General features: G+C 42.9%; 1 protein-coding gene across 1 annotated transcript in view; it reads left to right on the top strand.

The window, feature by feature from the left end:
* LOC126252643 (uncharacterized) overlaps positions 1-21,210 on the top strand; it is a 273,111-nt gene that overhangs the window by 147,868 nt on the left and 104,033 nt on the right. The window contains exons 3-5 of the mRNA XM_049953545.1: positions 6,320-6,456; positions 14,426-14,455; positions 14,555-14,679. Of these exons, the coding sequence (XP_049809502.1) occupies positions 6,320-6,456; positions 14,426-14,455; positions 14,555-14,679 (292 nt within the window). The remainder of the gene's footprint in view (positions 1-6,319; positions 6,457-14,425; positions 14,456-14,554; positions 14,680-21,210) is intronic.

A 21,210-nucleotide genomic window follows, 5' to 3' on the forward strand; every position in this document is an offset into this window, starting at 1 on the left:
CATCGTGACTGGGCCGCGGACCAATGGAAACGTGTCGCCCGGTCGGATGGATCACATTCCTTATTATACAAAGTCAACGGTCTCTGAATGTGGAACGGCTCCGCGATACACGCCCTCTGTCACAGACTCAGGTCGGTGTGGGCAGCTGTAGTGACGAAGGCACCAATAGAGCTGTGCACCGGCGCCACCTGCAGCATCCCCTCGTGTTGGATGTTTCCCCCTACGGCGATGGCATTTCCCAGCAGGATAACCGGCCGTGTCAGAAGTCCAGTACAGCATTACACTAGTTTTAGGAGCTGTGTGGTGTATTTACATTGGCATTTTCGCCACTAGATTCAGGCCCTAAGGCATCTGGGACGCTACCGGTCGTCAACTTGGTGCCCACAAACCACCGGCTCATATTTACGTAAACAGTGTGGCCCGTGGGCAGGTATGGGCTGCCACCACATAGCCTCCGTCCAGAAACCAGCCAAAAACCTGTCCATTTCGGACCACTCAAAATCGCTGCTGTATTGAGGCCCAGACACACGATGTTGAACGGGTGGACATAATTTTTTGGATCATCACTGTAAAATAATTACAGTTATTCCCTTTTATAGCTACATCTGCTCTACATACACAATCTGCAATCCACTGTAGAGTTCATGGCAGAGGGCACCTGTCATTGAGCCCATGTTAGGGCTACATCCCGTTCCAGTCGCGTATGGAGCGCGGGTAGAATGACTACTGAAACGCCTCTTATCTTGTCTTCGCGATCTCTGACAGAGATGTACGGTTAGTGCTAATCTCCAGCTTTCTAAGTTGCCTTTAGTGGGATACTTAGAGACTATCATCTAGCATCTATGACTTCAGGATTTTGGTACATAGATTTTATCTACAGTAGTAAGCTAGTTTAAATCGAAGTACCAAAAGTTACGTCACACACATTACAGTAAACTATTATTCCTGCTCAGTTCTTAATAAAATAAATGTATAAAAAGTATGTCAGTTCGCTGCAAGAAGTTGCGCAACACCTCAATGTGCACTTCACTCCCTCCCACCTACAATGACCGAAAACTTCCTCTCCTTCGGCAAAACCCACTGATGGCGATATAACCACGGACAGAAGCTGTTTTCAAGTCTTGAGTGCTGTTCATTTAGAACGTTGTATGTAAGATTATAAACACATGTCAATCTTTCCATTTCTATGATGTAATAATGTAAAGTTCTACTCACAGATTTCGTGGATGCTGATCTACAAGTTATCTGCTTCCTTTGTTACATCGGTTCTTCATCTGCTTACTGCTATTTGAAAATTCGTTTTCACAGCACCAGGAACCCATACTCGTTTTGATGTTGTGTTTTGGATGGTGTTGCCGTTTGGCGAATGTTACCGCTAACAACTGAATGTGTCTTTGTCATATCGTGATCTTTGTGTGTATGTGTGTGAATATGTATTTGTTTTAATATGGTTGCGTGTACAAATGGATTTCTTTTTTTTTAAATTCCATCTCATAGTTTCTTTTATTAAGTTTGTTAGGGAGCCTGTATTGATGTGTGTTGGTTGTTTATCACATGTTTGTGTTACAGCAATGGCCTGCTCGACGTTGTAGTTTATCTGCACTGGTATAAGGCATCTGTTGTGGTTGTTTATTCTGATTATTTTCGTATCTTGTTCCATGTTTGTAGGTTGATGGTTGCGGTATTTTAAGTACAAATGTGACAAATGTGGAATGTTTTCTTTCATACTTCCAGCAGCTAATGTGTTCTTTGTACCCTGTTTTACAATTTCTACATGTCATGCCCATGTGTACTGCACCATAACTTTCATATTAAAGTTTTTTGTGTATTTGATCCTTGGTAATCGTCTGTTTTGATTGTTGGTTGGCTTATATTTGTTTGGAGGGTTTGCACTGTTTTATATGTTGCCTAGAGGCCCTGTATGTTTAGTATGTTTCCCAATTTCTGTGTTAACGTACTTATGGAAGTCTAGTGTATAATGTGCTTCTTTTCTGAGACACTGTGATTGTGCAGCGGTGTTGCGTGTATTTGTGGGTCTGAGGCTTGTGATTGTTCCTGCATTCTGTATTTATTGGATGCATTGTGTTTATTTCGTATATGTGTTTGACTTTCTCGTTGGGTCTGTGTATTACAGGTGACTCATACCCATTGTTCCTAGCTTTTCGTATGATTGTACTCATTTCTTTTTCAGAGTTTCTTCTGTTGAGCGTAATCCTTTTTATTCTATATAATATGCATCTTATTGCTGCAAGCTTCTGATTTTGGGGGATGATGGCACAAAAATGTGTTTTGTTCAGTTGTGATTATGCAGTCCCAAAATAATAACTATGAACATACGACAATATTATACGCAACAAAGGACGACATGACTGCGAACGTTGAAGATCGCCTACTAAAATTTACACACTGTAATTGTGACTTAAACAGATGCATCTGGTTCTTTCGCCAAACTTTGGTTCCACAGTAAATTTAATGTTCGTGTCTAAGAGGGTGGAAGACACTGCAATTAAAGTGCCCAGGTAACAGGGAAGAATAGTATATTAAGTCCAATGGACATAATACAATAACACGATTTCTTGGGACGTGACTTGCACTACTTGGTTCAGGCTGACAGTACATGAATGAGAACTAGATGACTGCAGGGTACTCGATAAATGACATAGTCTGAAGTTTATGAGGCAGTCAGCGGTGGTGAGTGTCAGGTGCTCGAGGATGGACGAAGTCTGTGGAGGCCTTAGGTAGTGGTGAGCATTCGGTGTTCAAGAATGGATCTAGTCCATGGAGACTGTATAGGGGAGTGAGCATTGGAAGCTCGAGGATGGACGTACTCCATGGAGCCTGTTGGTGGCGGTAAGAATTGGGTGCCTGAGGGTGGATGTAGTCCATGGAGACAGGTGGCACTGACCACTGGGTGCTCAATGATGGATGTAGTCCATGGAGGCCATAGCCTGTACTGTCAGGTGCTTGATGATGGATACAGTCAGTAGAGGCTGTAGGTGGCAGTGAGTGTCAGGTGCTTAAGGACAGACGTAATTTATGGAGGCCAGAGGTAGTGGTGAGTGTCAGCTCTCGAGGATGGACTTAGTCTGTGAGTGTAGGCGGTGCTGAGCATCGGATGCTTGACGATCCATGTAGTCCATGGAGGCTGTAGCCAGTGGTGCTCTAGAATGAGCATAGTCTGTGGACACTGTGAGAGACTTCTTGTCGATTCACCAATGAGAACTCCGAGTGATCAGTTGTGCAGCTGGTTTAAGCCCAGAGTGCAAAGACTACTCAGGGAAGGAATTCCAATTGAGGAGCCACTAGGTGTGATCGGTGTAAACCTGATTGTAAAGAATTGCTGCATAGTGGTGGGACGGCGACCTAACTACTCACCTGGTGGAAGGATACTGTGGAGGCACATGACTCGCAGAAGCGAGTTAGTGGCGTGATGACATTGCAGTTTATGGCGATGCTTCGATGCTTACACCTCCAGTGGAGAGCCAGGGACCACAGGGTACTGTGGCTCCTACCACTGGTTCGGCTGGAAACAGTCTGTTGATGTATTGTTTTCGTGTGATCTCCAGAAGAAGAGTCGCAAGCAGGCAGGATTGTAGCAACCGATAGTACGGGGCTACATGGTTGTGACCATGTTGCAAGGTGGGAGGCTGGAGACTAACGACATTCCTGTTAATGTAGTGTTTACAAACAACAATCTATTAACCGAAAGAGGGTATGAAATTACTAACAATTTTTAAGGAAAAAATTGCCTTTTTTTCCAGTTTGCCAGTTCATAGAAAATCTCCTTACAAAGCTCGCTTTAACATTTACATATGGTGTTGTATCCTGTGCAAGCCTCGTTATCTACAAGTAACTACTGCAACCTACATCATTCTGAATCTGCTTACTGTATTCATCTCTTGGTCTCGCTCTACAATTTGTACCCTCACGCTTCCCTCCAGTACTACACTGGTGGTCCCTTGATGTCTCAGAATGTGTCCTACCAACCGATCCCCTCTTCTAGTCAGGTTGTGCCATAAATTTCTTTTCTCCCCGAAACTATTCAGTACGTCATCATTAGTTACGTGATCTACCCACATAATCTTCAGCATTCTTCTGTAGCACCACATTTCGAAAGCTTCTATTCTTTTCTTGTCTAAAGTGTTTATCGTCCATGTTTCACTTCCATATGTGGCTACAATCCATACAAACACTTCCAGAAAAAACTTCCTGACACTTAACTCTATACTCGATGTTAGCAAATTTCTCTTCTTCAGAAATGCTTTTCTTGCCATTTCAAGTCTGCATATTATACCATTTTTACTTTGGCCATCATCAGATACTTTGCTTCACAAATGGCAAAACTCATCTACTACTTTCAGTGTATCATGTCCTAATCTAATTCCCTCAACAACACCTGATTTAATTCTACTACATTCCATTACCTCGTTTTGCTTTTGTTGATGTTCATCTTGCATCCTCTTTTCAAGGCACTGTCCATTCCGTTGAAATGCTCTTCAAAGTCCTTCGCTGTCTGTGACAGAATTACAATGTCACTAGCAGGCCTGAAAGTTTTTACTTCTTCTCTTTTGATTTTAATTCCTGTTCCAAATTTTTCTTTGGTTTCCTTTACTGATTGCTCAGTGTACGGTTTGAGTAACATTAGGGTATTTCAAAACTCTATCTCACTCCCTTCTCAACCACTGTTTCTCTTTCATGCCCCTCGACTCTTATAACTGCCGTCTTGTTTCTGTACAAGTTTTAAATAACCTTTTGCTCCTGCTACCTTCAGAATTCCTGAGTATTCCAGTCAAAATTGTCAAAAGCTTTCTCTTAGTCTACAAATGGTATAAACGCGGGTTTTCCTTCCCTTAACCTATCTTCCAAGATAAGATGTAGTGTCAGTATGGCCTGACGTGTTCTTACATTTTCCAGAATCTTCTGTAAATAAATTGTGTTAGTATTTGACTTATTAAACTGATAGATCGGTGGTTTTCACATCTGTCAGCAGCTGCTTTCTTTGAAACTGGAATTATTATATTCTTCTTGAAGTCTAACGGTATTTCGCCTGCCTCATACATCTTGCTCACCAGATGGAAGAGATTTGTCAGGGGCGGCTGTCCCAAGGATATCAGTAGTTCTGACGTAATATCGTCTACTGCCGGGGCGTTGTTTCGACTTAAATCTTTCACAGGTCTGTCAAATTCTTCTTGGAGTACTGTATTTACCGTATTATCTTCCTCTATGTCCACTTCCCTTTCTATAAAATTGCGTTCAAGATCATCTCCCTCGTATAGACCTTCTATACACTCCTTCCACCTTTCAACTTTCCCTTCTTTGCTTGGGAGTGGTTTTCCATTTCAGCTCTTGATATTGATACAGCTGATTACCTTTTCTCCAAGGGTCTCTTTAATTTTCCTGCATGTGGAATATAAAGTCAACTAATTAATTGTAACCAAATAAATACACGTGAAATCTCTGCCCATTAGCCTCCTAAGCTTTGGCGCGCCCGCGAGCGCGCGCGCGCCCGCACACACACACACACACACACACACACACACACACACACACACACACACACATATTAATTTCTGTTCCTTTTTTGTTATTGAAATAGTCTCAATCCCACGCTGTGATGAAGGTATTTGGGAGATTTCCCTTGGTCGCTCCTGGCACACAGTGAAGCCCTTGGCGTAAGCTCGTCACCGGGACTGTAGGCAGAGTGCAGCACTTCTTCGCCCTGGCACTAGGAGCGAGAGGATAGCGGGCACTTGACCTCCGCCACGCGTTACCCAACATTCCATCCCAACCCTGGAGAGGATGCCTGGTACTCATCTGGCAGGGGGCTGAGTGGACTTGCGGCAATCCTGGAGGGATTGGAACGAGGGAAATTCCCCGCCCTTCTCCAGGACTGAAAGAATGACCTCCAGCACCGGATTCTAAGTGACAGGTCTGTTGAGGGAGGGGGGAGGGGAAGGAGGGGTGGATTATCCAGTGGCAGTGCGGAGGCAGCAGTGAGGAGCCTTGAGCTGGTTTGTACCGGCTGGTGGTGCTGGTGGGGCAGCACATGATCTAATACAGTGTTGGTGGTGCATGTGACTGGTTGGTGCAGCAGCCGATGATGAGGGTGGCAAGAGATGCAAGTGGACTGGCTGGTGTGGCAACTGGTAATGAGTGTGAGGAGAGGTGTGTGCAGTGTGTGCTGGCGTGTGCAGTGCAGATTGTCCTCTATGGTGATGGAGGAGTGATTGGTGATTGGCGATGCAGGTGGAGTGGCTGATGAAGTAGCTGGCAGTCTGTGTGGTGACAGACGTGGACAGTGCTGTGCTGGTGTGTGCAGGGGAGAGGCTGTCCTCCGGGGTGACGGTGCTGGTGGAGCGGCTGGTGCAGCGGCTGGTGGCGGGCGCCGGCAGTCTGGACACGCGGTTCTCCGCTCGCTTCCTCGCCACCTTCGACACGGCCACGCAGCGAGCTCAGGTCAGTCACCACATGTCCTAGCCACAACACACTTTCATTACTCCACACCGTGTAGCTGCGGGACACGTTTGATTCTCACTGACGGACAACTGAGTTACAGGCCTACTTTGCCTATTTTCATTCACTGCTTTCATATGGCATCATATTTTGGGGCAATTCCTTATTAAGAGAGAAAGTATTCATTGCACGAAAGCGTGTAATCAGAATAATAGCTGGAGCTCACCCGAGTTCACCTTGCAGACATTGATTTAAGGAACCCGGGATATTCACAGTACCTTCGCAATACATATATTCACGTATGTAATTTGTCATCCGTAACCCATCCAAGTTGAAAAATAACAGCAAAGTGTATAGCTGCAACACTAGAAGAAAGGATGATATTCACTATTCTGGATTAAATCTCACTTTGGCCGCAAAAATCGTTGGTCATTTGCCAAATAGTATTAAAAGTCTGACAGATAGTCAACCAACATTTAAAAGCAAATTAAAAGAATTTCTGAATGACAACTCCTACTCAATAGATGAATTATTAGATATTAAGTAGTAAAAAGTTTATTAATTAATTAATTTGTGTAAAGAAACCTTATGTTAAAGTGACATGTTCCACATCATTACAAAATGTCATATTCATGATCTATGGAACAAGGATGTATGTATGAATGTATACGGGGGCGATCTGCTCACGCTCCTGATGGCAGCAGATACTCATCCTTTCGTGGGTGCAGTAGGAGACAGGAAGCGTTAGATAATTATTCTGATTAATGACCGCTCGACAGCCACTTAAAACTAATCGATAGTGGATGATGCATTCTTCACTGCAGACATGTCCCTCTCAAAAGTAGCCCGGATGTATTCAGGGAAAATGTCAGACGATAAAAATTTAGAAGAGTACTGTTGTTTTCATGGAGCCATCATAGAAGCCATCCTAGTCCAGTCAGAACAATCAGTGGCACCTTGTATAATACATTCCTGTAGGCGAACTAACGTGTTTGTAGAAGCTTCCAGCAGGTCAATAGAAAGTTTCGGACAATGGCGTTCTTATGAAGGCAAGGCACAGTTCTCACTGAGGCGATATGATATGTGATACAATATTCGATGTACCTCATGATATGATACAGAAGCAGTGCGCATCCGTGGAGTGCGTCGTAGAGATGTAGTTGAAGCAACTGTATCACATAATACACCAAGAGGGTAATTTTAGTTCATGTGTCATGTGTCTAAAAAAAATTGTTTTGTGTAGATGAAGCAATTATACATCCGTGTCTGTACTTCGTTTCTCAGTAAAACTTTTACTTTTCACGTAAAAAATTTAAAATCAGTGTTCTGCGATTCACCAGTGTTCTCGGCTATGCTATTTTTCTCATTCAGGTTTGATGAAACTACTCGAAAGAAAATTGATATTTTTGCATTTTGATAATGAACTGGTTTTCTTTTCGCTGTTGCCTATACTAATTGTGATACTTCGAAATTAAATAAAACACAGAGCAAAATTTTGAAAAGGTTGCTGTAAAAAAATGTAGTCGCTGGCCGATTTGTGTTGGGTGCATTTTGGGTCGTACAATTCTGTGTACTAAAGGTAACTGACATATCGAAATGGTTTTTAAGGCTGAAGGACAGTCAAAGAACCTCTTTGCAGACTCGAGTAATTACGTGGCCCACACGGGGGCTACTCGTACTGCTGGCCGCCCACCTGCCGCGTCTTGTCTTGTCTTGTGTTGTCGCGGCGCTGCAATGGGAACGCCGAGCACTGTGCGGACAGCCGGACTCCACAGCGACGTGTCGTGTAACGTGTCGTGTCGCCTCAGCCAGAATCGCACCTGACGGTCTCATCCCATCTGAACAGAGCTCATACGGGGTACTGCCAACATCTTCAAGATGTGGGCGCTACGTTGTTGCAACTTGGAACACTTATCGCATTTGGAAAACGTAATTTCAGAAAAAGACTGCAGCACATTAAAAGCGAATACTAAGAAAAAATATTGAACACTATTACAAAACAAGCTCGAAGCGAAACTCTGAAAAGTGTTTCCAGGCAACTCTGTACCGCGTGTAAACGTACGCCCAGAAAAAAGTACTCGTTGAGATGTGGGACTTCCTTTCCTATGATAGCTATACTTATGCTGGCACCATCTAACGTAGGTAGCACTCATTTTTACACACCTTTCAGTATTTCTTTTAAAATATCACACCTGGTGAAGCGTGGCAATGTGCTGTCCACGAATGACCACGCTTCAGATAAGCAATAGCTAAGAAGGGAAAGCAAAGAAGGGAAAGCAGAGAGGTGGAAGGAGTATATAGAGGGTCTATACAAGGGCGATGTACTTGAGGACAATATTATGGAAATGGAAGAGGATGTAGATGAAGATGAAATGGGAAATACGATACTGCGTGAAGAGTTTGACAGAGCACTGAAAGACATTCATTTGGTTCACTTTTATGGAAGTTGCTTTTTCAACATACTGCTGTAATTTTGAACTATTTGTCCTCGTACTTTATACTATAAGTAAGAAATGATTGTTCAATATATTTTCTTCCTGTGACTCGTCATTTATAGCCCTTCTGTTCAGTTCAATAGTGATTTCTAGTTCTGTGGCTTGTTGTCCTGTCTCTCGTTTCACTACATTCCATATAGCCTTAAGTATGTTGTTCGGATGACCGATTTCTGACATAATGTGAATAACCCTTGCTTTTTTTGTACCCTTTCTTAGTAATTTTGAGTAGTTTTTATAGTGACGATTACTGCAGGATCTCCTCTTGTTCCTGCCAGCAGATATATTTCCTTTCAAAAGATACTTTAATCACTCTAGTGACCCATGGTTTTCTTTACATGGCTCTCTGATGCTCTTTCTGATTAGCTTTTGTGGAAAACTATTTTTAAACAATGATATCAATTTATCATGGAATAGATTATATTTTATGTTAGCATTTAGCTCATTATGAATTTCATCCCAGCTCATCTCTTGTAAACTATCCTTAAAAACGTTTGTCCTGGATTCATTAATTATTCTGGTTTCTACTGAGAAAATCCCTACTATAAGGCACTATTTTATTTATGCTAACTAACTGTGCATCACGATCAGAGATAGTATTTGTCACTGGGTAAGCAGTTACTGAGCTTATGAATTAGGATCCTACTGCTTTTATCCATCCATGTTGAAAATGAATTAAAGCGATCAAATTGTAATATCCAAATAAGTTTTCCAGATAATTTTTCCTTTCGGAATCTTTTAGAAACCTACCGCACTACACTCAATGCAAATGTGCACGTCTTAAGTGGGGTAGACTGTTAGAACAGTGCAGGTAGTTCGTACAAGTACACGTCTCTACCAGGCATGTAAAGGAAAATAACTGCAGTTCTCGGTGATGGAAAGGCTACCATGGTGCGTCAGTGTTGTACGAATTTAGTGCTCTAGCAGGGCGTGTGCGGTACAGAAGGCGTGGGAACAACGCCAGATGTTGAGCGATCACAGTGCGAGACAGCGTTACGAGCATCCGACTGAGTTTGAAAGGGGACGCATTGTGTGTCTCCATTTGACTGGATGGTTGGCTCGTGCAACATCCAGATTTTTTGGGGCGTTAGAATGTCATAGTGGTCCGACGTTGGTCTACATGGGAAAATGAAGACAGGCAACGTTTTAGTGACCACGTCTGAGCGCCACAGTGGAGGACCGTCCTTCTATGCACCAACCACATCGCAGCCCCTTCATATCTGCGCCTTCCATCTGAAAACAAGTAATAGACTTCCTGCAACATTTTTTGTCAATCCGCAACCGGACGACTAAGTGTCGTCTCACGTGTGGCTACCAAAAACAACACACGGTTTGGTACCGTGACCCGGACGCATGGACATCAATCCAGACAAGAAAAAGTAAGCGTCGGAAGATAAACCTTGAGAGTCACCACATGTAATTAGTTTCCATCTTCGTGATGACTAATAACTGAATAAAAGACTCTCTCCTATTGGCACACTTTGTGATACTATTTGTGGTATTTTGCGTCACTTCCTATTACACCATAATAGTCCAATTTACTTAAATAGACGTCGTGAATTTCGCAGTCAAACAACTTGAACAGGTTACGGAATATACCAGGAGCTTGTAATTAATTGCATAATGATTGAACGGTTCAAACCCGCGCCCCACCATTCTAATTTTTTTTCCGTGATTTCCCTAAATCGCTTCAGTTAAATGCCGGGATGGTTCCCGTGAAAGGGCAGGGCCGACTTCCTTCCCCATCCTGCCCTAATCCGATGGAACCGATGACCTCGCTGTTTAGTCCCCACCTCCGAGTCAACTAATCAACCAGCCATAATGAATAATAAACTTTCCCGTAATGAACATTTATTATTAAAGGTCAGATGGCCAGGAAGTCGCTTGTACTCGTATATTACGTTCTCTACGAAAAGTTGTTACACAGTCACTTAGATACAACTAAACCATGGCAGTCTAGCTTCGCACGGCAGCGCTATTTACGGCACTAATAACGCGAAGTGCACAGGTTCCATATCACTAATTATTCTGGATTAATTATTCTTGTCACAGCTTGCTGTACACACAGCAAACAAATCCTATTTGTTTGTCATGAAGTTTCCCGCTCGCCGAGAGCAAACGGATTTAACAGTGACCGGTGAGCAGCAAGGAACTGGTTGTGTACAGAACCAGTTGCCTGTGTTATCAAAGTAACCAGGCACTGTACAAATATATTACTTAAGAAATACTTCGTAACAGAATCTTTAAATGAGTTTGTTTCAATAGTCTCGTTAATATCCTTAGGTAGTGTATTTTACAGTTTCATTCCTTTGCAGAGAATGTTTAATGCTGTTTTGAGTTTTGCTTCGATTCTCTCTTGCTAAATATAAGTTCAGTCCAGAAATTGTTCTGCGCTCATGGACAGGGTGTTTATGTGGTACTCATAAAGTATTTTGTTGATATGTATGATTGACTGATAATTAATGTACTTACATGGTGCACTTGACATTTCCAACTCTTTACTGCGAAGATAAGCTATTTTAATTGTTAAAATGCCATAAATAACGAAAATACAATTTTGTTATATAACCGTGCTTATGTCATGGGAAATATTATACGTGCGATTATTTGGTGTCCCTTGGTTGTTCAGTAATGTTAAGACAATGTGTTTTTTCAGTTAACGCTTTGTATTAATGAAATAAGCATTCCGCATAAGAGAAATGTTTGAAGAAATTTACATTGTAACTTTTTAGCTTATCAGTTACTAAGCTGTTACTGTGTAAGTAAATTCATTAATGAAATTATCCAGTCATGCAACTCACTTAGGGTATAGGCTATACTAAAATAAATGAATCTTCCTGTGCAAGGTTAAATACTATTACATAACCTCACTGGCACGCCCAGCAAATAATCCTTATCACTCTTACATCAATGTAAGTCACCTGATGAAAGCAGCATGATGCCGAAACACATCCTGCTAATGAATATTAGTGAAAAGTGACCAAAGCAGTGAAAATTATTTCGTAAATATATAATGCAATCGCTAGCCTCAAGGAATTCCGTACAACACGGACGAATTAAGTCTAGAATATTTTGTTCCCGTTAAGTGCTTAACTATAAGCTTAGCTTCATTTGAGGTTTGTGTTATGCCTACTCTTTATATGCTATGTAGTAGGCCCGATCGCATTCAGTCGTTAGCTACGCATCTTATTTCTCATGGTGCTTATTTAGTAGGTGACGTAGAAAGCTGTAAACTATAACTGACTGGGTGGTGCCACTTTGCCTCGCTACCGGAGCGCTGTTGTAAAGGTATACACATTCCGCCTTTAACCTGCCATGGTTGCCTGTTAGTCAGGCAGGCAAGCTGATGCCCGTTATCATTGGAACGGGCAGACTGCTTTAGCTACAATGAAGCCAAGCTGTGCCCAACCCAAGCAGGCTATAAAGAAGTCCTGGTTGCCTGCCCGTCTGTCCGCTGTGTTACGCTACTTAGTTTATTCTGCTCGCTGTCATTACGCTGTTATGAGTGCGATTCAGAAGTGGATGGCAATACCCGAGTACCTCAAGACGAAGCTCAAAGACGTACATATTCATTTTGGGTCATTGTAGGCCAGGAAATAGTGGATGTTATTTTTTCTTTTTTTTTCCTTTATCGGCGTATTTCTGGCTCATTTACTTATTTCTTTACGAACAGTTTTCTGTGCAACTTCATTCTCTTTCTACTAGTACTGGCTATTCTCATTTCCAACCATCATCAGGTCACCTCTAACACGTGTTTTGTGAAGTAATGAGAACCATCTGCGAAAGTCGAGATACTTTGCCCCTAAGAACCTTAAGTAGTCTACTATATGGCAACGCCAACCAAAGTAAGGTCTAGGAAGTCCAGTTTCTGTAACCTTAGAGTGTTCCAGCCAAATACGATCACAGGTATACCAGTTTTAATTATTTTTCCACAGTGTGTTTGTCAGGTTCGCTGAATTCATTGTAAGTAGCCAAAATAGTTCATTCTATAGATTCCAAATGTATACTACTGAACACGAAGCTCGGTGTCCATATTATGTTAATCTAAAAAGTACATAGCTGAAAGAAGAAGCTTTTGTTTCATACTAAGGTGTCTTTGCACTACGTTGCATACCACGGGAATGTGGTATTTAATACCCGCTGAGCCATATTTTATTCCCATTTCAGTCAATGCTTGCTCTAGATTTACAAAGCCTATATGCTGATAAATGGCCTCAAGTCCTAAACACACATATCCACAAACTTGTCACCTGCTTTGTACTCTCTTAAAATATTTATGGAGTGAGGGAACTGCATGTCAAATTTGCAAACATGTCGTAACGTACTCGGGATTCCCGAATGAATGTTTAGTAACTTTTTGCACAATTTGCATCGCGTGACACCAACTGACTTATATGAAGCTGCTACATAGACGCACAGGAACTTTTCTCCTGATGGATGTGGGCTCTGTTTCGTGACTGGTGTACATTACTCAATTCTTAATTTAAGGAGTTTTGCTATTTACGGAGCAAAATAACTGATGATGGTCGAAGTAGAGAGGATATAAAATGTAGACTGGCAATGGCATGGGAAGCGTTTCTGAAGAAGAGAAATTTGTTAACATCGAGTATAGATTTAAGTGTCAGGAAGTCGTTTCGAAAGTATTTGTATGGAGTGTAGCCATGTATGGAAGTGAAACATGGACGATAAATAATTTGGACAAGAAGAGAATAGAAGAGTTCGAAATGTGGTGCTACAGAAGAATGCTGAAGATTAGATGGGTAGATCACATAACTAATAAGGAGGTATTGAACAGAATTGGGGAGGAGTTTGTGGCACAACTTGACAAGAAGGAGGGATCGTTTGGTAGGACACGTTCTGAGACAGTAAGGGATCACCAATTTAGTGTTGGAGGGCAGTCTGGAGGGTAAAAATCGTAGAGGGAGACCAAGAGACGAATACACTAAGAAGATTCAGAAGGATGTAGGTTGCAGTAGTTCCTCAGATGAAGAAGCTTGCACAGGATAGAGTAGCATGAAGAGCTGCATCAAACCAGTCTCAGGACTGAAGACCACAACAACAACAACAACAATTTATCCTCAATCTCCTTTAAGTTTCATTTGATCATTTTGGTGCTCCCGCTGTTATGATAAACTTGCACTAAATCTCCCTCCATATACCTGCCTAGTTTGGTTGGATTGACAGGTGCATCAGGCAGAAAGGGTCCCGTGAAGCTTTCCAGTCTAGCGGAAACCCAAATCGGCCTGCTTTTACCACTGTGCTTCTGTACGCGTGTAGTCCAGCGTTCTGTTACAGCAGGTTGAGCTGCTTTAATGGTTGCGGCAGAGATAGGGGCAGGCAGGCTGGAAGGAGAATTTTTACACCTCTGCAATTCCCCGTGTGATCACTGTTGGTGGCCAGACGTGAGGTTGTCCAGAGACCGTAGAATGGGGATCCCGAGTTGGCTGCCCGCCAGTAACCTGCGCCTCGCCGTGTTGCAGGGCGCGGGCCGCGGCCGCTGCGAGTACCTGGTGCGCCTGGACGCGCTGTCGTGGCCGCCGCCGTACCCGCCGGGCGAAGAGGAGGAGGGGGAGGGGGAGGGGGAAGGAGGGGCGGAGGGGGAGGCGCAGGCGACGCCGCCGTGCCGGCCGGAGGCGGGCGCCGCGACGCCCGCGGGCTTCGTGCGGCTGCGGCTGCAGGGCTCCGCGCGGCGCCGCTGGGCCGACCTCGCCAGCGCCGACGGCTTCCTGAGGAGGTGCGTACCGTCTGAAACGCCGCCCATCTTCTCTCCCGCCCCGTGCTCCTCACTTGTAAGCAAGCAGACGTTGTGTCGTTCAGTACACACAACGCAGATTCTGTATTGGGATCACCAATCTCATATACAGGGTGGTCCATTGATAGTGACTGGGCCAAATATCTCAAGAAATAAGCATCAAACGAAAAAACTACAAAGAACTAAACTCGTCTAGCTTTAAGGGGGAAACCAGATGGCACTATGGTTGGCCCGTTAGATGGCGCTGCCATAGGTCAAACGGATATCAACAGCGTTTTTTTTTTTTAAATAGGAACCCCCGTTTTTTATTACGTAAAGAAATATGAATGTTTTAGTTGTGATAGATGGCGCTGTAATAGCCACAAACGTGTAAGTACGTGATATCACGTAACATTCCGCAAGTGCTGACGGTATTTGCTTCGTGACATATTACCCGTGTTAAAATGGACCGTTTACCAATTGTGATCAAAATGCCCAACGGCGTGTGCTATGTCTGCTGCTCGGTATCCTGGACGGCATCATCCAAGTGTCCGGACCGTTCGCCGGATAGTTACGTTGTTTAAGGAAATAGGAAGTGTTCAGCCACATGAGAAACGTCAACCACGACCTGCAACAAATTATGATGCCCAAGCAGGTGTTTTAGCTGTTGTCGCGACCAATCCGCAAATCAGTAGCAGACAAATTGCGCGAGAATCGGGAATGTCAAAAACGTCGGTATTGAGAATGCTACACCATCGATTGCACCCGTACCATATTTCTATGCACCAGGAACTGCATGGCGACGACTTTGAACGTCGTGTACAGTTCTGCCACTGGGCACAAGAGAAATTACGGGACGATGACACATTTTTTGCACGCGTTCTATTTAGCGACGAAGCGTCATTCACCAACAGCGGTAACGTAAACCGGCATAATATCCACTGTTGGGCAACGGAAAATCCACGACGGCTGTGACAAGTGGAACATCAGTGACCTTGGTGGGTTAATGTATGGTGCGGCATTATGGGAGGAAGGATAATTGGCCCCCATTTTATCGATGGCAATCTAAATGGTGCAATCTATGCTGATTTCTTACGTAATGTTCTACCGATGTTACTACAAGATGTTTCACTGCATGGCAGAATGGCGATGTACTTCCAACATGACGGATGTCCGGCACATAGCTCGTGTGCGGTTGAAGCGGTATTGAATAGCATATTTCGTGACTGGTGGATTGGTCGTCGAAGCACCATACCATGGCCCGCACGTTCACCGGATCTGACGTCCCCGGATTTCTTTCTGTGGGGGAAACTGAAGGATATTTGCTATCGTGATCCACCGACAACGCCTGACAACATGTGTCAGCGCATTGTCAATGCATGTGTGTACATTAGGAAAGGCGAACTACTCGCTGTTGAGAGGAATGTCGTTACACGTATTGCCAAATGCATTGAGGTTGACGGACATCATTTTGAGAATTTATTGCATTAATGTGGTATTTACAGGTAATCACGCTGTAACAGCGTGTGTTCTCAGAAATGATAAGTTCACAAAGGACATGTATCACATTGGAACAACCGAAATAAAATGTTCAAACGTACCTACGTTCTGTATTTTAATTTAAAAAAACCTACCTGTTACCAACTCTGAGCCATATGCTTGTGACTATTACAGCGCCATCTATCACAAAGCGAAAAAAGTGGTCCAACTAAAACATTCATATTTCTTTACGTACTACACGAATAAGTAATAAAAAATGGAGGTTCCTATTTAGAAAAACGCAGTTGATGTCCGTTTGACTTATGGCAGCTAGACAAGTTTCGTTCTTTGTAGTTTTTTCGTTTGACGCTTATTTCGTGAGGTATTTGGCCCGGTAACGATCAATGGACCACTCTGTATCAAGATACACTCCATACTTACGGTGTGTGGCAGAGGTTACGTCTGGCACCATCCACAGTTACATCTATATCTACATGGATATTCTGCAAATCGCATTTAAGTGTCTCGCAGACGGTTCATCGAACCACCTTCACAATTCTCTATTATTCCAATCTCGTATAGCGCGCGGAAAGAACGAACACCTATATCTTTCCGTACGATCTCTGATTTCCCTTATTTTATCGTGGAGATCGTATCTTCCCATGTAAGTCGGTGTCAACAACATATTTTCGCATTAGGAGGAGAAAGTTGGCCATTGGAATTTCGTGAGAAGATTCTGTCGCAATGAAAAACGTCTCTCTTTTAATGATGTCCAGCCCAAATCCTGTAACATTTCTGTAACACTCTCTCCCATATGTCGCGATGATACAAAACGTACTGCCTTTCTTTGACATTTTCGATGTACTCCGTCAGTCCTATCTGGTAAAGATCCCACACCGCGCAGCAGTATTCTAAAAGAGGACAGACAAGCGTAGTGTAGGCAGTATTTTTAGTAGATCTGTTACATTTTCTAAGTGTCCCGCTGTGGGGCGGCGGTGGAATTTATGCTGTGTTTTATATAATGTTTTGTGATGTAGAAATTATGCATTTCCCGGCCGATGCACCATATGTGGGGCGGCGGTGGAATTTTGCTGTTTATTATTTAATGTAATGTGGAAATTATGCATTTCCCTGCCGATGCACCATATGTGGGGCGGCGGTGGAATTTTGTTATTAAATAAATGATTGTTTTTCCCGGCCGATGCACCATATGTGGGGTGGCTGGTAGGAATAATGTTGTTATATAAAATGTTTGAATGTAGAAACCCTGCATTTCCCGGCCGATTAACCATATGTGCGGCGGCGGGTGGAATTATTGTTGTTAAATGTTCCTATTATTTATGCTGTCTTTTGCCGTTCTCAACACTGGCTCTCTAACTACAATATTGGCAACCAGAAAGTGATTAGCAAAACGTGAAGCCTGTAATTAGAATTCCTAGTGCCCACTTCATCTGAGAAATACACTTATAGCTACAGCTTATAGCTCTGAGGAATTAGGAGATTGTCTGGGATTTATAATCAAAAACGATCGTGAAAGAAAAAAACGTTCTCTATATTCTGAAAGTCACAGATGAAAAACAAAAAAGAATCCACACAACCTGACTAACAGAGCAGTTCAGAGTCTAATCTAATGCGCTGATGCAACTATAACTGTCCAAATTAAATATTAAATGAATGCTCGCCATAATTTGATGATAATGTTCATCAAACGCCACGCTAAATAATGGTAGAATGACTGTCCCGCAGCGGCACGTGAAAAAACGACATACGCAAACTGAAGATAGATAATTAAAGTTATCCCAGAATTAACACTTCTCTCGAAAATGATTTCATGGTTACGCGTATCTCGAGTAACTTAATAAGGCATCCGAGACTGTTTATAGCAATGATACCGACGCGACGCGACTCCCGACACAGATGGTGTGCTATTCAGCGTCTGGAGAGAACTGGGGCCTTTCTTCTTCGCGCAGCGTTCTTATATATAAAGCCGCGGTGCGGACGGCTAAGGGAACGCCTGATCAAATCGGCTCTCCCGACTAGCCGCTGGGCTAGTAATGCACCACATTAAGTTACCGAATAAATCATAGCTTCTTTTGCTGATGGCGGATGAAGCTCTCAATTTAAATATGCATTCAGCACACCGGTAAGTAATCATAATAAAAGTTTGACGTGGTTAAGTTAAATATTTTGGGCGAGAGAATTAATTTAATTACACTACACACAGTAGACGAGCTCTGAACTTGCCCTTTGGAGATACGCTATCGCTATAGTTTTATAGTTATTCAGTTGAAACTTCTCACATCTTTATGGTTATAGCGGATCTCCATTCTACTTAAATATAAACATCCTAGCCTTATTTATTAGCCTACTTAATCTATCTCACTTCCTTAATTTTTAAGACAACAGCAAATTATGAATTTCAACAAAAATTTTAATTTGTGAGATCCAAAGTACTGGTGGTGGTGGTTAGTGTTTAACGTCCCGTCGACAACGAGGTCATTAGAGACGGAGCGCAAGCTCGGGTTGGGGAAGGATTGGGAAGGAAATCGGCCGTGCCCTTTCAAAGGAACCATCTCGGCATTCGCCTGAAACGATTTAGGGAAATCACGGAAAACCTAAATCAGGATGGCCGGAGACGGGAGATCCAAAGTACTGTTTCTATTAAATTATTATGGAGAAGGAATCTAAATATAAATTTTTAAGTCTCTAGCTCTTTTCTCTTGCGCCAATGATTTTTACAGAAAAACGTCCAAATTTCTAAAATGGTTAAAGTTATCGAACTGATATTCAACACATATTAATTTAGTATTACTCCTGACATGCTAGAACCGTTTCAGGTTATTTACTTGATTTTAAAAGTATTGCGCAACATTTATGACGTCCGAGCTAGTTACAGCGGACTGGCTGGCACACAATGGAAAGACTGATGTGAATTTACTACGGCGTGAGTAGGCTGCTTCCCTACACCGCCAGTAAAACGCAGTCTTTAGTTAACCTTCCCCACAACATTTTCTATGTGTTCCTTCCAATTTAAGTTGCTCGTAATTGTAATGCCTAGTTATTTAGCTGAATTTACGTCTTTTAGATTAGACTGATTTATCGTGTAGCCGAAGTTTAACGGATTCCTTTTAGCGCTCATGTGGATGACCTGACACTTTTCGTTATTTAGGGTCTACTGCTAATTTTCAAACCATTCAGATATCTTTTCTAAATCGTTTTGCAATTTGTTTTGATCTTCTGATGACTTTATTAGTCGATAAACGACAGCGTCATCTGCAATAAACCTAACACTGCTGCTCAGATTGTCTCCTAAATCGTTTATATAGATAAGAAACAGAAAAGGCCCTGTAACACTACCTTTGGGAAAACCAGAAATCATGTCTGTTTTATTCGATTACTTTCCGTCAATTACTACGAACTGTGACCTCTCTGACAGGAAATCACAAATATAGTCACATAACGGAGACGATATTCCATAAGCACGCAATTTCACTACAAGCCGCTTGTGTGGTACAGTGTCAAAAGCCTTCCGGAAATCCAGAAATACGGAATCGATCTGAAATCCCTTATCAATAGCACTCAATACTTCATGTGAATAAAGAGCTAGTTGTGTTTCCCAAGAACGATGTTTTCTAAACCCATATTGACTGTGTGTCAATAGACCGTTATCTTCGAGGTAATTCATAATGTTTGAACAAAATATATGTTCCAAAACCCTGCTGCATATCGACGTTAACGATATGGGCCTGTAATTAAGTGGATTACTCCTATTACCTTTCTTGAATATTGGTGTGACCTGTGCAACTTTCCAGTCTTTGGGTACGGTTCTTTCGTCTAACGAACGGTTGTATATGATTGTTAAGTATGGAGCTAATGCATCAGCATACTCCGAAAGGAACCTAATTGGTACACAGTCTGGACCAGAAGACTTGCTTTTATTAAGTGATTTAAGTTGCTTCACTACTCCGAGGAGATTTACTTCTACGTTACTCATGTTAGCAGCTGTTCTCGATTAGAATTCCGGAATATTTACTACGTCTTCTTTTGTGAAGGCATTTCGAAAGGCTGTGCTTAGTAACTCTGCTTTGGCAGCACTGTCACCACTGTATTCGATAGTATCTCCATTGATATCGCGCAGAGAAGGCATTGATTGTTTCTTGCCACTAACATACTGCACATACGACCGGATCGCTTTGGATTTTCTGTCAGGTTTCGAGACAAAGTTTCGTTGTGGATACTGTTATAAGCATCTCGCACTAAAGTCCGCGCTAAATTTTCGAGCTGCTGTAAAAGATCGCCAATAATGGCGATACTCTAACGTCAACTAACCTGACCTAACTTGTCGTTTCCATCCTGACTGTTCGCGAACCTCGCTAAGAGTTTCAGGAGCCCTGCCGAGCAACACTCAAGAATTGGCCGAAAGAATGTTTTGTGAGACTCCTCTTTCGTGAGCGAGGTACATTTTGCTGTTTTATGGTCTGTTGTAGGGCACACTGTAGCAACGAGGTTTTGCATGCCTCAGCGTACTATAGCACTTACTGTCGAAGAAGCTGCGATTAATGCAACCTCTGAGCGTCTTCTCGGGGTCAAAGTTCAGTTATTACAGAAGCTTACTTACTTTTGGAAGAGATCCAACGTTGGTTACAATATTTGACAAGTGTCACTCTGAATCAAATTTGAACAAGTTTATCAAACGCTTCCAAGAAATTTCAAGTCGAATCGCGAAGAGATGGACTGATGGACGAGCAGCGACCGTCCAAGACTCGTTTCAGGCTGTTTTCCGCTGGCTGTCGTCGTGAGGGACTGGCCGTCGGTTCTGGAAGTGGACCCACCAGTTGAGTCCGCAGTCGACTTTGTAGCGCCTTGCAGCCGACTTAAGCACCCGCTAGGCGGAATGACACCGAGCACCGTTCCACTTGCAGCCACGTGACAGGCGATGCAGAGTAGGAAGTGAAAGGCGTCGACTTCTGTAGCCCAGTCCTGTGCTACGGCTTTAGCCGTACGCCATCTCACCGCTAACGCCTGCTAGGCGAGCAACCCAAATTACACTGGTGT

Source organism: Schistocerca nitens, chromosome 4 (genome assembly GCF_023898315.1).
Source record: "Schistocerca nitens isolate TAMUIC-IGC-003100 chromosome 4, iqSchNite1.1, whole genome shotgun sequence".
Lineage (NCBI taxonomy): Eukaryota > Metazoa > Arthropoda > Insecta > Orthoptera > Acrididae > Schistocerca > Schistocerca nitens.